This window comes from Amblyomma maculatum, chromosome 10, assembly GCF_055883805.1.
Source record: "Amblyomma maculatum isolate TAMU_Amacu chromosome 10, ASM5588380v1, whole genome shotgun sequence".
Lineage (NCBI taxonomy): Eukaryota > Metazoa > Arthropoda > Arachnida > Ixodida > Ixodidae > Amblyomma > Amblyomma maculatum.
The window spans coordinates 16,849,643-16,862,192 of NC_139353.1; the positions used below are offsets into that span (position 1 = coordinate 16,849,643).

Consider the following 12,550-nt stretch of genomic DNA (forward strand, 5'->3'; position numbering starts at 1 on the left):
TCAATGACCTCGTTAAACAGTCGGCGAGAGCTGGTAGTTCGGCGACGGTGGTGGCGGCTGCATGGCACTGATGCTTTCTGCAGTACCTACGCTCACGATCGAGCGCAGCCCCCAGACGCAGACCTTGCCAAGCACAGCAGTTTCGAAAGTTGAAGGTTCATAACCTGTGCGTTGCTGCGTGCTGCTTTCTTCGCCGGCCGCATCAAGTTCTTGTTATGCCGCAGGTGGTCTTCTCGTTTGGAAAAGAAAACAAGTTGGTTGTGTCTACACCGACTTCAAGTCTACTGAGCGATATGCACGGGTGGCTTCCGAATCGCTGGGAGCCCTTTTAGAGGGCAGCTGCTGTGTAATCTACACGCTGTATCTCTGGGTCAATTTCTTTTTCTAGCCGCCTCTAGAGAGAATCTTGGTTAATGAGCATTTTTGCTTTGATTTGCAGGTACTAGAGTTAGTTATAAAAAAATCAAGGCACAAATGTAGCAGCATGATACGAAGGCCTGAAGGTAGTAAAAGGCTACAGGCTGCGCTTAAGTCTGATTAAGATCGGGAACGACACTAGCCATTTTACAGGACTGTTTTCATTAACTGTATCATCATTGTCATCGCTTCCATGAGCCTCACTGTGGCTACTACCATCATTATAATCGATAACTAAATATACTGTCACTGTCATTGCTACAATAATCATTATCGTCTTCAGCTAAGCGCACAGCCAGCTATCGCTGCTATCATAATTATCACTGTCACAACTTACAGCGTCGTTTTCATATCTGCTTTACCCTCAGGCTTGATGGCTTGATGTCTCCATTTAGAAACCAAGCAATTTCTTGTTTCCGCGAGTATCAGTCCAATGTCGAATACATGAAAGTATGTCATCACTAAATTGGCTATCGTTCATCGGTTGCCCCACTGTGAAAAGCTGTAATATTTGTGGTCTAATTTCCTCTAGATTTTAATCGCTTGTAATGATCATAAGGCTGTCCTGCCTCGTCATCGAAAACACTGGGTAAAAGGTGCCAAATATTTCTTGGTAGCCGTGAGTTGAATTGCGTCAAATTAAGCTTTTACGAGCAAAGCAAGCGCTCTCAGCATTTCGATTTACACCATTGACACCATTCTCAGAATAGTGCTGAAAGAGCATCACCACATCCATTCGGAAGAAAGAGAACACGCGCCATGATACCCAACAAGCGATAGGCTGGTCACCGACAGCCAATTTAAAGGCAGCTGTAGCTGTGCCACCTTTCAGCCTAAACAATAAAAGAAAGAAAAACTTTGTAGGTCTCGTAGCTGAAGACAGTATTCGTTTCTATGTTTTTTTCTGTGCCCGTCCAACTCCTGGGCGATCGCTGCCATGGGAACAGTTGGAGAAACCGTTTTATTAGTTTATAAACAGTTCCCACAACTTTCAGTGAAATGGATTTCAATTCTTGCCATATTCGGCGGAGTGTATATATATGGTGAATGAAGAATCCAGTAAAAGCTAGCCTGTCGCAAAAACAATCTGGCGTGTATATGAAGTTCTCGTACTATTTAACGAAATACCCAACGAGTTATAGGGGAAAATATAGAAAAAAATGCCTATTTCAATTTAGTTATCCAAAACCAAAGCCCTATAAAAGGCAGTATACTGTTGTCAAATGTAACTAAATGATCTCTTATACGGTAAAATTGGCCCTGTTACTCGCCGTTCAGTCGATGTGGTGATGTAGTGTTAGAGCGTCTGCGTCCGATTCAGGAGGAGCTTTGTTCAGTTCTCAGCGTGCCTGGTACAAACGATTTAATGAACCCCAGATTCCCTCATGTCTTTTGTCCGGCTTTTCTTAGTTCAAAAGTTGAAGGAAATAGTCTGGGATGAAGGAGATGCCTGGACATGTCCGTGATTCGTTCCAGTGCCTCACAGTCTCAATCGCCACATAAACCCATCATTATTTGTCATTTTATCGGCACAAATATATCAAGGGGAAAGCCTTATTTCGCCATGTTTGAAGTTCGAATGATGAGGCCCACAAAACAGGCGAATAAGAAAAATAAGTGAGTATGTGTCCTGGCCAACACTCGGACCACCATGCTTTTGTTGATGTAAAAGACCAAACGAGCCAGTGGCGCCCCTCTACGCGCTAGAGAGAGAACTCTTCACCGGAAAGCAGGAAATTAGGCCGGCGTTTAGAATTCGCTTACATACTACTCTGCGTAGGAAAGCGAATTGAGAAGAGAAAGACGGAATGAGAAAGGTGTCGAAAATAAGAGAAAATAAAGTAGGGGGAGATAGAATTCGCCATTAAATGCGCACTAAGTTGCATCGTTGAGTAACAATAATTCATCAAGAGATGATATGCATAGCACTACAAGTAGGGAACCAGATTTCATAGTGTAAAAAATTCCTGAGAATACCATATAAGTGCACAAAGTTGCCACCATGAAAAATGCATGAGGGTGACATGCAATGTGACATTACAGATTCTGAAGATGTCCGAAGTCTTTTCAATATCCAAACAAAGTTCACTGCATGTCTCTGCGGCCTAGAATAGACTAATTAAAGGACCCAAAATATCGTTCGGCATTAGAGGTACTGCGGAGAGGTACTCCATGCAGCGTTCATAGTAAGCATGCTCGCCAGCATACGCAAGGCACTCAAGCAAGAACTAGGATACTTCGGAGACAGTTCCTCATTTGGAGGCATCAGGCTGATAAGCGAAGATGGTATTCAGCAGATAGGAAGGTTTCCTTTTCCAGTAATTGAAAAAAAAAAGAAAAATAAAACGGGGAGAATCAGTAGTGGTATGCGTGGCGGTGTAGGGCATATATAGAAATCGGTAGCAGCATGTCCTATTCTGAATGATCAGACGCCACGTGCCTGGCGACCATATCGCCGAAGACGAGTTTTAAACCTTTCAGTCAATTCTTTCGTTTGCGCTTGGTAAGCCGTTACGCTTCGGTGAGTGAAGTTACATTGTTGCAGAAGAGATTTCACAACGTCCGAAAAAAGGCACTCCCTAGGGTACTCAGCTCTTTCCGAGTTGCACCATAACGCAGAATAAAGTGGTGTAAGATGAAAGATGCAACACTGTGTGCCGTAGCTGCAAGGAGGGCCGTGGTTGTGGGGTAACATATGAGGTGTACGGCAGCTACAATAAATGAGTGGTTTCCGGCAGCACTGTGTAGAAGCGGGCATTCCAGGTCAATCTCAATGCAGCCAAAAGGCCGGGACGAGCACGGAATACGCTGCAACAGGCCAACTGAGTGCTGACAATTAGGCTTGTGACAAAGAGAGTCGACGCACGAGCGGTCTTAAGTCGTACTTTCTAAAGTAATAAACATACTACGGCAAGAATAGCGCGATGCAAAACCATGAGTATATTTGTGGGTCATTGCGCAATCATGCGCATAGTTCTGACCCTAAATATTCTGCCAGAATATATATATATATATATATATATATATATATATATATATATATATATATATATTGCTGAAGCTATACCTCTTCTAACCCTAATGTTATGGTCGCCTGCTGACGATGTTGCAAGGTCCGCTGCGTAACGTTCAGAACAGGCCCAGCTCTTCTCGGATCCCCGGCGGAGCGCGAACTATGCGTCAAAGATTAGTGCATCTTGTTTATGTCAAGCCCGTAATGTTTGTGAACACATATGGGACGTATATCTTCGAATAAAGCTGTCCAATAGGACTAAAACTATTAGAATGATGTATTTTGTGCGTACAATATCTTACTCGATCTTCTGGGAATGTGCGCTGCAGCTTGTCAGCGCTGTTATTTCAGTTGGGAAGAGTTTTATGAGTATCTCATTGGGTCGAGTTTATCTGTCCACACGTTGAGACATTGAAGCGTCAATATTAGATATTTTACGACTGAGAAGTTGCGTGTCCTCATCTAAGTTTGGGGAAACCTCAATTTCGGATGTGCGCTCATAAACTCAGCAAGCCTCTTTACAGCATCCGTTGGAGCGGAATGACGCGTATTTTTTCATGTTCAGAAGTGCAGTGAGGTGCGTCGTGAGAATAGATTGTTCGGAGAAAGCGGAAGCGTTTTTTTTCACTTATGAATGCCCATCATTCTATTTAACTAACAGGTCGTAATTTGATCGCTTTATTATTAGGCAATGTTGGAAGGAAGATAAAGTATTTTTCTGTTCAGCTCGTCCTTAAAAGAGCGACAAGTACCAAGATTCAACTGGTACTAGTGGCCCAGAATTAAGCGGAGCACATGAACGGACAGAATTTTGTTTCGTGGCGTGCCCTGCAAACGTGTGAATATGTGTATAGCTTGAATGCATTTGATCACCCGGATGTTCGGTTTCACACCATTAGTGTTCGCCTCATCAACAGCTCGGATAAAGGAGACCGCTTTTTCCCCGAATCCGTGCTACGCTTTATTTTGTGGGCACTAATACATATCTACACATGCGTTTGGTCTACCTGATAATGCGTATTAGTGACATGCACGTTTTATGTTCTACTTCGTACGCGACTTAAATAGCATAAAAAGGTGTAAAGTACACCTGGATGTGGTTGTAAAGAAACGGGCGGTAATCTAGGGAGCCTCAACTTTAAAGAATTTCTTCAAAGCCCATAACACCAATGTGCATACAAGTAATGTTTGTGTGTAACTTGTCCTGTGCTGCTGGATACCTGCACCAGTAGCTCCCAACTCTTCATCTGTTACCTGTAACAACATACAAAGAAATGTAATGATTAGAAAAAAACAGCGAGGAATAAAAACCACCGTTTACTTTTGATGGCTCCAATCAAGCAATAAAGTCCACGGAAGTTTATGTAAGGTAGCCGTGCTCTAGGAACCAGTAAAGGGCAGCTTTTTTTTTTTTGCGCTAGTGAGCGGGTGAGCCTCTAACTCTCCATTACGCCTTGCAGAATTACAATGCTGGTGCCATGCAAATACATTTCTCTCAAGAAACAACAGAACCACACAAGGGGTACTCTTAAACCTTATATTATCAGCACCGTAAATATGCAACAGTTGTCTGCGGTAGGCAGAAAAATATTAGCAAGTCTTTCTAGTTTTGCCATGGCATAAGTGGTGTTCTTGATAATAAGGCAAAAAAATTGGCGGTGATTTAGTTCCGCTTAAACTTAGTTAAATTGCGAAAGCAACAGCGTCATGGCTACGCTTAGGTTAGCTTAGGTTACGCGCTGAGCAGCGGCTGGGCTCTTTCTCCATAGTTGGTCGATTCTAGCCGCGCGCTCCTAGCTCTATATACACCACACACACCTCTTCTGCGCACCACCAACGGAGAGAGTGATGCGCAGCTGACGCCGGCTGTGGTTATGACCTCACTTCTCCGGCACCGACGGAGGGCGCGCGGAGATGCACGGCCACGACGGCAGCTCCGATACACCAGTTGCTGCCTCTGACGTCACGCGGCTCCTGACGCATGCGCAGCTTGGTCCATGCTGTGCCACGTGAAATGGCTCGACGACTAGCGTAGTGTTGCTTTCGCAACAAAATCATAATGCTAGGGCATCAAAAAAGAAAAGACAGCATTCGATAGGAATGCTGAAACACGTGCTGTGCTCTCCAGTTTTTATGTCACCTGGAAGATAATTGCCAAGCTTGCACCGCTTCATGGCGACCATGTGCGAGTTAGGGAAGCTGCCGTTTAGTCCCGCAAGAAATTTCGGTACGGGTGAAGTAGCCTGGACGACGAGAATGTAGTGGCAGCGTTGATCTCTAATGACCTATGTACCTTTGTGCAGTGGGGGCTCTAGGGATCTCTGATTTTCAGAAAGTCGTTGAATACTTCGTAGAACAGGTTAAAATCAGTGCTGAATCAGTCCGCAATATCGATCACAACATGTGCATGACGGGCCTTGCTGCGCACTGACAAAAAGCCTCCACCTGCTTCATCACTATGCTACAGCTCAATTTGCATAGGGGATGACCTAACATGCGGCTAGATTAAGCAAGAAAGTACCAGCCTTAACCCCTTTATTCACTTGACCTCGAGCCACACTGTGCGCCCACCATGAGGGCAAGATTATTTAGATATTTTATTCCATCATTATCAATGCTTTCTGTTGCTTTTAGTCAACTATTAACCTTTTTTCCTTGTGCCTTTCCCAAAGACCATGAAACGCAGGACGCATTTCCGGGATGCCGCGCACATAGAACTCTTACTGAGCTTCCAAATGAAGAGTTCTGGTCTATCACTGGCACCATGTGCACCGCTATGGAGCTTAACATGTAGAGAAAGCTTAAGCTCGCACCCAGTTCCCATTTCGTCTTGGTCTTCTTCCAAACCAATAATACGAACATTACGAAGGCCCTTCCTGCTGTACTCGCGCGCATGAGGGAGGCAGTATATGAAAGCAGGAGACCGCGTCGTTCTGAAATGCAACTTTACTGGTTATATTAAATGAAAATGTCCGAGTTGGCTTACCCAAGGGGCGCAGAGTCCATCTTGGACATAGAAAGGAGGCGAAGGGCGTTCTCTTTGGCTTATAGGGATTGCAGCAGATGCTTGGTAAGCGTCAAGTAGGTTTTCCATGAACTGTAGAATCTTAAAAGCGATAAACATGACAACACATGGAACTCGTTGAATACATCACAGCCGAATAAAAACGCAACTGCGTCTTTCTGTATTTTCAGGTTTGCATCGTCAGAACTGATTGCTCTGACACTAACCCATATTGCGCACATCATTTACAAACGATTCCCGTGCTCTGGGAGTGCACTTCCACATTAAATTAATCACACGCACTATCCCAAAAACAACAAATAGGCATCGAGCATTGCCTATGACACGCTAACGACATTTCTGAGCGGGCACGAAACTTTGCGAAGCGGCTGATCAGCCGCTTCGGTTGGGATTAACTTGAAATTATGTTCTGTAGTATTACTGCAGCACGTTGGGCTAATGACATCATTTTCGTTAACGCACTCCACGTTGCTCATTCAGCTAGCAGTTGTCATCCCCACCAGAGTATCTAAGTTTAAACGAACTCAACGAAAGTTGAGGTGGGCCCCCTTTTAGAGGAAAAGCGTAAAAACACCCAAAAGAGAACAGTCGACTTGTCAACATCCTTCTCAACACTCAGTCTCTCTCACTCTAAAATATACGCCGTATTATTTTCGTCAATAATTTCTGTATATAATCAACTTCATGCTTACAGGCCCAGTGCACGAAAGCTCAAGCTTTAAGCACGGGAAGGTTCAAATGAGTAACAAAACCGGTGAACTCCAAAATACTTTCACCTGAAAGCCCAAGAGGCGTTGGTCAAACAAGCAATGGCGGCAACGGAAGCCACTGGTGTCCCGTACTAGGGACTTCACATAGCGTTTGTAAGGGGAAGGGCACTAAGCGTGATCCCAGAGCAACCTCCAAGTAACTCTCTATATTTAATAAACGTTTTCACCACTACCCAGAGGTTGCCTAAACGCTTTGTGACGGGGATCCTCAAAAAAGACTCCCCGCATTCGCATGGTTAATTTGGTGCAAATTATGCTGGTAATATACTAAAGAATCTAAGGCTATCGGGATGCGGTAGGAAAAGACTTCGGTAAATTATACCTCTTGTTGTTATGCAGTGCGCTCTGACATTGCACAGTAGACGGGTGCCTCGCGTATCGTCATTAAAACTGAGCTGGGACACCCGGCATGAAATCCGGGTCGCCAAACTCAGAATTTGAGTACCCCAACCACTAAGCCATAGCAGATGGGGGCTACGTTCACTTGGAGTATATTAAACACTGCGACGTAATACGTTTAGTTGATTATTGTACATTTCTAATCATATTGTTGCAAGTTGCACTTAGTGCAAGAGGCGCGAACGGCCTGCGCCACGTAACAGGCCCTGCTCCAACATATGACTCCCACACGTGGTGCATTCGAGGAAGTCGGGATCCAGCTTATGGATCTTTACCAGAAGTTTTCTTTCGACGGAAATCGTTGTATGATGGTTTGTGCAGACTATCTCACCCGCTACTGACAAATGGCCGCTCTTTCTTCAGCCACCTTTAAGCAAGAAATATGAAATCATTAGGCCGTATTTTTTAAGAAGCGTACTACACAGGACAAAGCTTCCAGAACACGAGAAAAGCAACTTTGGCCCAAAATGTGTGAGGTATTTCGGCAACAAGTTGATTTTACTAGCAAACAAGTTACACCTAATAACAAGTATTTCTGACAAATGTTATTCGCTGTCACAAAAACAAAGTTGAAATCGCAACTGCAGAGTTTAGTTCACCTAACATGAATGTCATTGTCGCTGCTGGCATTGTCTTGCTAAGTAACTTTGGGCATGAACTGCAAATAATGATTGATGACCTATACAGGAAAAAAAGAACGGTAGGCTTGAACATTAATATGCAGAAGACTAAGGTAATGTTCAACAGCCTCGGGAAGGAACATCAGTTTACGTTAGGAAGCGAAGCACTGAAAGTAGTAGGCGAATATGTCTACTTAGAACAGGTGGTAACTGCAGATACGGACCCTGAAAGGGAAATGAGAAGGAAAATAAGATTGGGATGGAGCGCATTTTTCGAGTGCTCGCAGATTCTTACTACCGGTATCACACAAGAGGAAAGTGTATAACCGTTGCATCTTAGCTGGGCTCACCTATGAGGCTTAAATGGGGAGGCTAACGAAAAGTGTTCTACTTAAGTTGCGGACTAAGCAAAGGGCTATGAAACGAAAAATAGTAGGGGCAATGTTAAGAGATAAGAAGCGTGCAGAGCGAATAAGAGAAAAAACTAGAGTTACTGAAATCAAGAAGAATAAATGGACATGGGCAGGATATATAGTGAAGAGTGGATAACAGATGGTCGCTTAGGATAATTCAAAGGGAAGAAAAGGGCAGCAGGAGGCAGCAGAATGTTAGATAGGAGTCAAGTAGAAGCAGCTAGCACAGGACCAGGCTCATTGGAGGAATATGGGCCTTCGCCCTGCGGTTGGTATAGTTCTGATGATAATGATGATGATAATGATGATGATAATGATGATGATAATGAACATGAATTGACGCATCATTTTCCGCTTGATTAAAGGCGTGCTCTGCCGTAAAATAAAGTTTTCTTAAAATACGTTGGAAAAGGAAGGCATAAAGTAGTCTAAGCATACATCATTCAAGCTATGATGCATAATCCAACTGCACATTTACTTTTGCCAATGTTTTTGCGCATTTGTTTTGTGCCCGAAAGTTATAGTGGTAGCTGTCAGAGCGCATCTTATTCTGAATAGCAAGCCGTAACAGGCGTACATTGGTTTCAATTATGAGCACCTTCTTGCATAAACTGCTAATTAAGTAAACCTATGTCAATTTACTGACTAAGCGCAGAGAGAAAGCGTTACTTAATCACAGGAAGAAGACAGCGGTCAAAGAAAAAGTTAATACAAAGTTTGGGTTAATGCGAGTCAATTAAGGGGTGCCTTTCTACAATTTCGTGAGAATAAAGGAGCACAGGGGAAACGAAGCCATTGAAGCCTTGCGAGGCTGCTTTTTAGGGCGGAGAAAAGCCTTTTGAGCGGCTATTCGAAGAATTGCATTGTATCCTTTAATAATAATCCCCAGCAAAATTGCATTTTGGTACTTACATCTGGCCGGGCTCTGGCTATGTTGTCCAGTTCACAAGGGTCAGCCTCAATGTCGAAAAGATAGATGGAGTCCTCCGAGGAAAAGTTTCCTTTGTTGTCTGGACAGTTGAGTGTAGCTTGTTTTCTCCAATCTTTAGGAAGGTTTAGTTCTTCGTTTCTGTACAGACGCTTGAGAACGTTTGCGACAGTCGACTTGTCCAAAAGATCATCTATGTTTTGGTATGAAGTACGGCCAGGCGGGGGCTGGTACCAGTCATTGTAGAAGCCACTACTATCGACAACCAGCTTGAATCTTGAGTGGCGCACCGCGCGGGCATATGATAGCATCTCAGTGATGTCGTAAAGAAACTCCACTCGCGGTGAGGGTGACCCGTGTGACAAGTATGACCACATATCCTTCCCGTCCAGTTCCCCCAGCTCCGCCACGTTTCCACCTGGAAGGATGAGTCGTGAGACATTATTCGCTATTAGTGGATACGCTCAGCGTAAAATAAAAGTGCTGAGCATCACAAAAAGTTGTTTTCAGCTGATTGACATTGCAAAGAAAAAAAAAACAAGTATGGGGGATATTCCAGGTTAAACATAGTTATTGCAGCGTAAGCACTCTTAAGCATGGCTGAACGAGCATACGAGACTTGTTTTTATATATACGAACTTCTTTGTTAGTCTGTGACATGAGACGATAACGCTTTCTTTTTTTTTGTGATGTTTATTACCTCAGAGCATAAAATGAATGTTATCACGGATAAAGGGTATGGTCAAATAAATGAAAAAAGGTTTGCTGATTCAATGAAGTCAAGGAGTGAACCATGATACGGTCCCTGCGTCCAAGCGGCATATGAGTGCGGATTATGGGGGGAGAGACCATCTGTGACCTGGTGCCGGATCCGAGTCGGCTTCAGTGCTGGACATTCTCATAGCAGGTGATGATGTCCGCTTCTGTATTTCTGGACTTGCATGCGGGACACCAGGGTATGGATACAAATACCGAAATTGAGGCCACTTTCGAATCACTGCCGGTGTTAGGGCCACCCCAACTCTAATCCTCCGAAGCGCTACCTCCTCTGCAAAGGTTAGACCATCGGGGAGGCCTACCGTACACGGAGGTATGAGAGCCCGTGTAAGGCATCGGAGGTGCTCCTTTCTTGTCAAAAGTAGGGTAGCATTGTTCAATTTTATCAGTTTTGGCGATGTCGAGGTTGAGGTGGAAAGGCGGGTCACAGATTCCGCATGGCTTTGAGCACCTAAAAGGTCATGCGGAGTGCATTCAATACGAATTGGCTGTGGTATACGTGCCGCTATAATGTGTATGTTTTGGCAGATTTCTGGGCTGCTACTTACGCGTCTAAGTAGCTTTGACACTTGGAGGGCATCAGTGAGTATGACAATACGGGCCGTGGGAAGCATGGGAATGGCGGTCACAGAGCGGACTGCACTGCATGCAGTTCTGCACAAAAAGGAGATGCTGGCTCTGGTAATTGAAACGTTGATGTCTTGTTCAGTGAAGACTTGCTAGGGCAGTAAACTGCAGTCTTCACTTAGCAGGCTTCGATGCTTGCGCCGACGTAAATTATAATGAAACCTTGTGGCAAGCGGGAGTCGTGTATTCGATCGCGAAGGGACGACGCCGTTTCCTGTGTTCACGGTCGTCGTAAATCAGTTGGCTTGTTATCACTCAGCTGTACAAAACGCCAAGGAAGAAGAACTGGCAGTGGTGATGGTAGTAGTGAATGTGACAAAACATAAGCCTTCAGCACACACGTTGCTTGAGAGAGGGTGGCCTTAAGCCTGCGTGCATCACGTCGTGGCTGCCTCAGTTCATTATTGTGTTTAGCTGTGCGTTTTCTTGGAGCGCCACGATTAGTGGGATGCGAGGGAAGCAGGTGATGACCCTCATTATCTCTCGATTTATAGCTTCAAATCGATCATAATGTGCCCTTGTCAAATTATGAAATTGGGCTTGATAAACAAGGCGCGGTTGCACAACTGCCCGCACCAACTGTCTTGCAACATCTGAGCAAGCGCCGCCCGTTTTTGGAGCAATGCGTCTGATCCGACCCAGAGTCTGTAACGCCAGTTTTTCAGCTCGAGACAGCCATACATTTTCAGTTTCTGACTCACTAATTGTTGAGCCCAATATTTTTGCTGTTGAGATTTTCTGATGGAGTTCCGGATCATCATCATCATCATCATCATCATCATCATCAGCCTGATTATACCCACTGCAGGGCGAAGGCCTCTCCCATATTTCTCCACTTAACCCGGTTCTGTGCTAGCTGCATCCACTTGACCCCTGCGAGCTTCTTAATCTCATCCGCCCACCTAACTTTCTGCCGCCCCCTGCTACGCTTTCTTTCCCTTGGAATCCAGTTTGTTACCCTCAGCGACCATCGGTTATCCTCTCTTCGCACTACATGTCCTGCCCATGTCCATTTCTTCTTCTTAATTTCTACTAGAATGTCGGTAACTTGAGTTATTTCTCTGACCCACTCTGCACGCTTTCTATCTCTTAATGTTACCCCTACCATTTTTCGTTCCATAGCCCTCTGGGTTGTCCTCAACTTAAGTAGAACTCTCTTGGTTAGCCTCCACGTTTCAGCCCCATCCGGATAGATGTAGACAAATAGGTGTTGCCGCTATGTTTACGGCGCCGCCAGCGGTTGGCGGCTGATATAAACGTAGTTTTACTGGCGAAAAGATTAAGCCCAATGGAAGATGCATATGTAAACGTAATATCTAAAGCTGACTGCAGGGCAGCGGATTGAGTCAGTAGGTCGTTGTGTGCGCTCCACACTGGGATGTCCCCGGGTATATTCTTCGCTCTGTTTTCGGCGACCTGTATCGGCTGGATGATCAAGACTCAGCGTGACGCCTGCGTAGAAGCATTGAAGCACTCGGGCCTACACGTATCTCATCCGTAGCGAGACTGTGTAATCAAGCGCTGGAGAAGCCGTTGATAAAACTGATTTGCCTTATTACGT

At 44.7% G+C, this 12,550-nt stretch overlaps 1 protein-coding gene across 1 annotated transcript in view; it reads right to left on the bottom strand.

The window, feature by feature from the left end:
- Window positions 1-4,332: 4,332 nt before the first annotated feature.
- The window catches only part of LOC146175671 (arylsulfatase B-like), a 28,705-nt gene continuing 20,487 nt past the window's right edge, over window positions 4,333-12,550 (bottom strand). The window contains exons 8-10 of the mRNA XM_084580869.1: window positions 9,570-10,003; window positions 6,417-6,536; window positions 4,333-4,684 (exon numbers count right to left, since the gene is read on the bottom strand). Of these exons, the coding sequence (XP_084436995.1) occupies window positions 4,553-4,684; window positions 6,417-6,536; window positions 9,570-10,003 (686 nt within the window). The 3' untranslated portion in view covers window positions 4,333-4,552. The remainder of the gene's footprint in view (window positions 4,685-6,416; window positions 6,537-9,569; window positions 10,004-12,550) is intronic.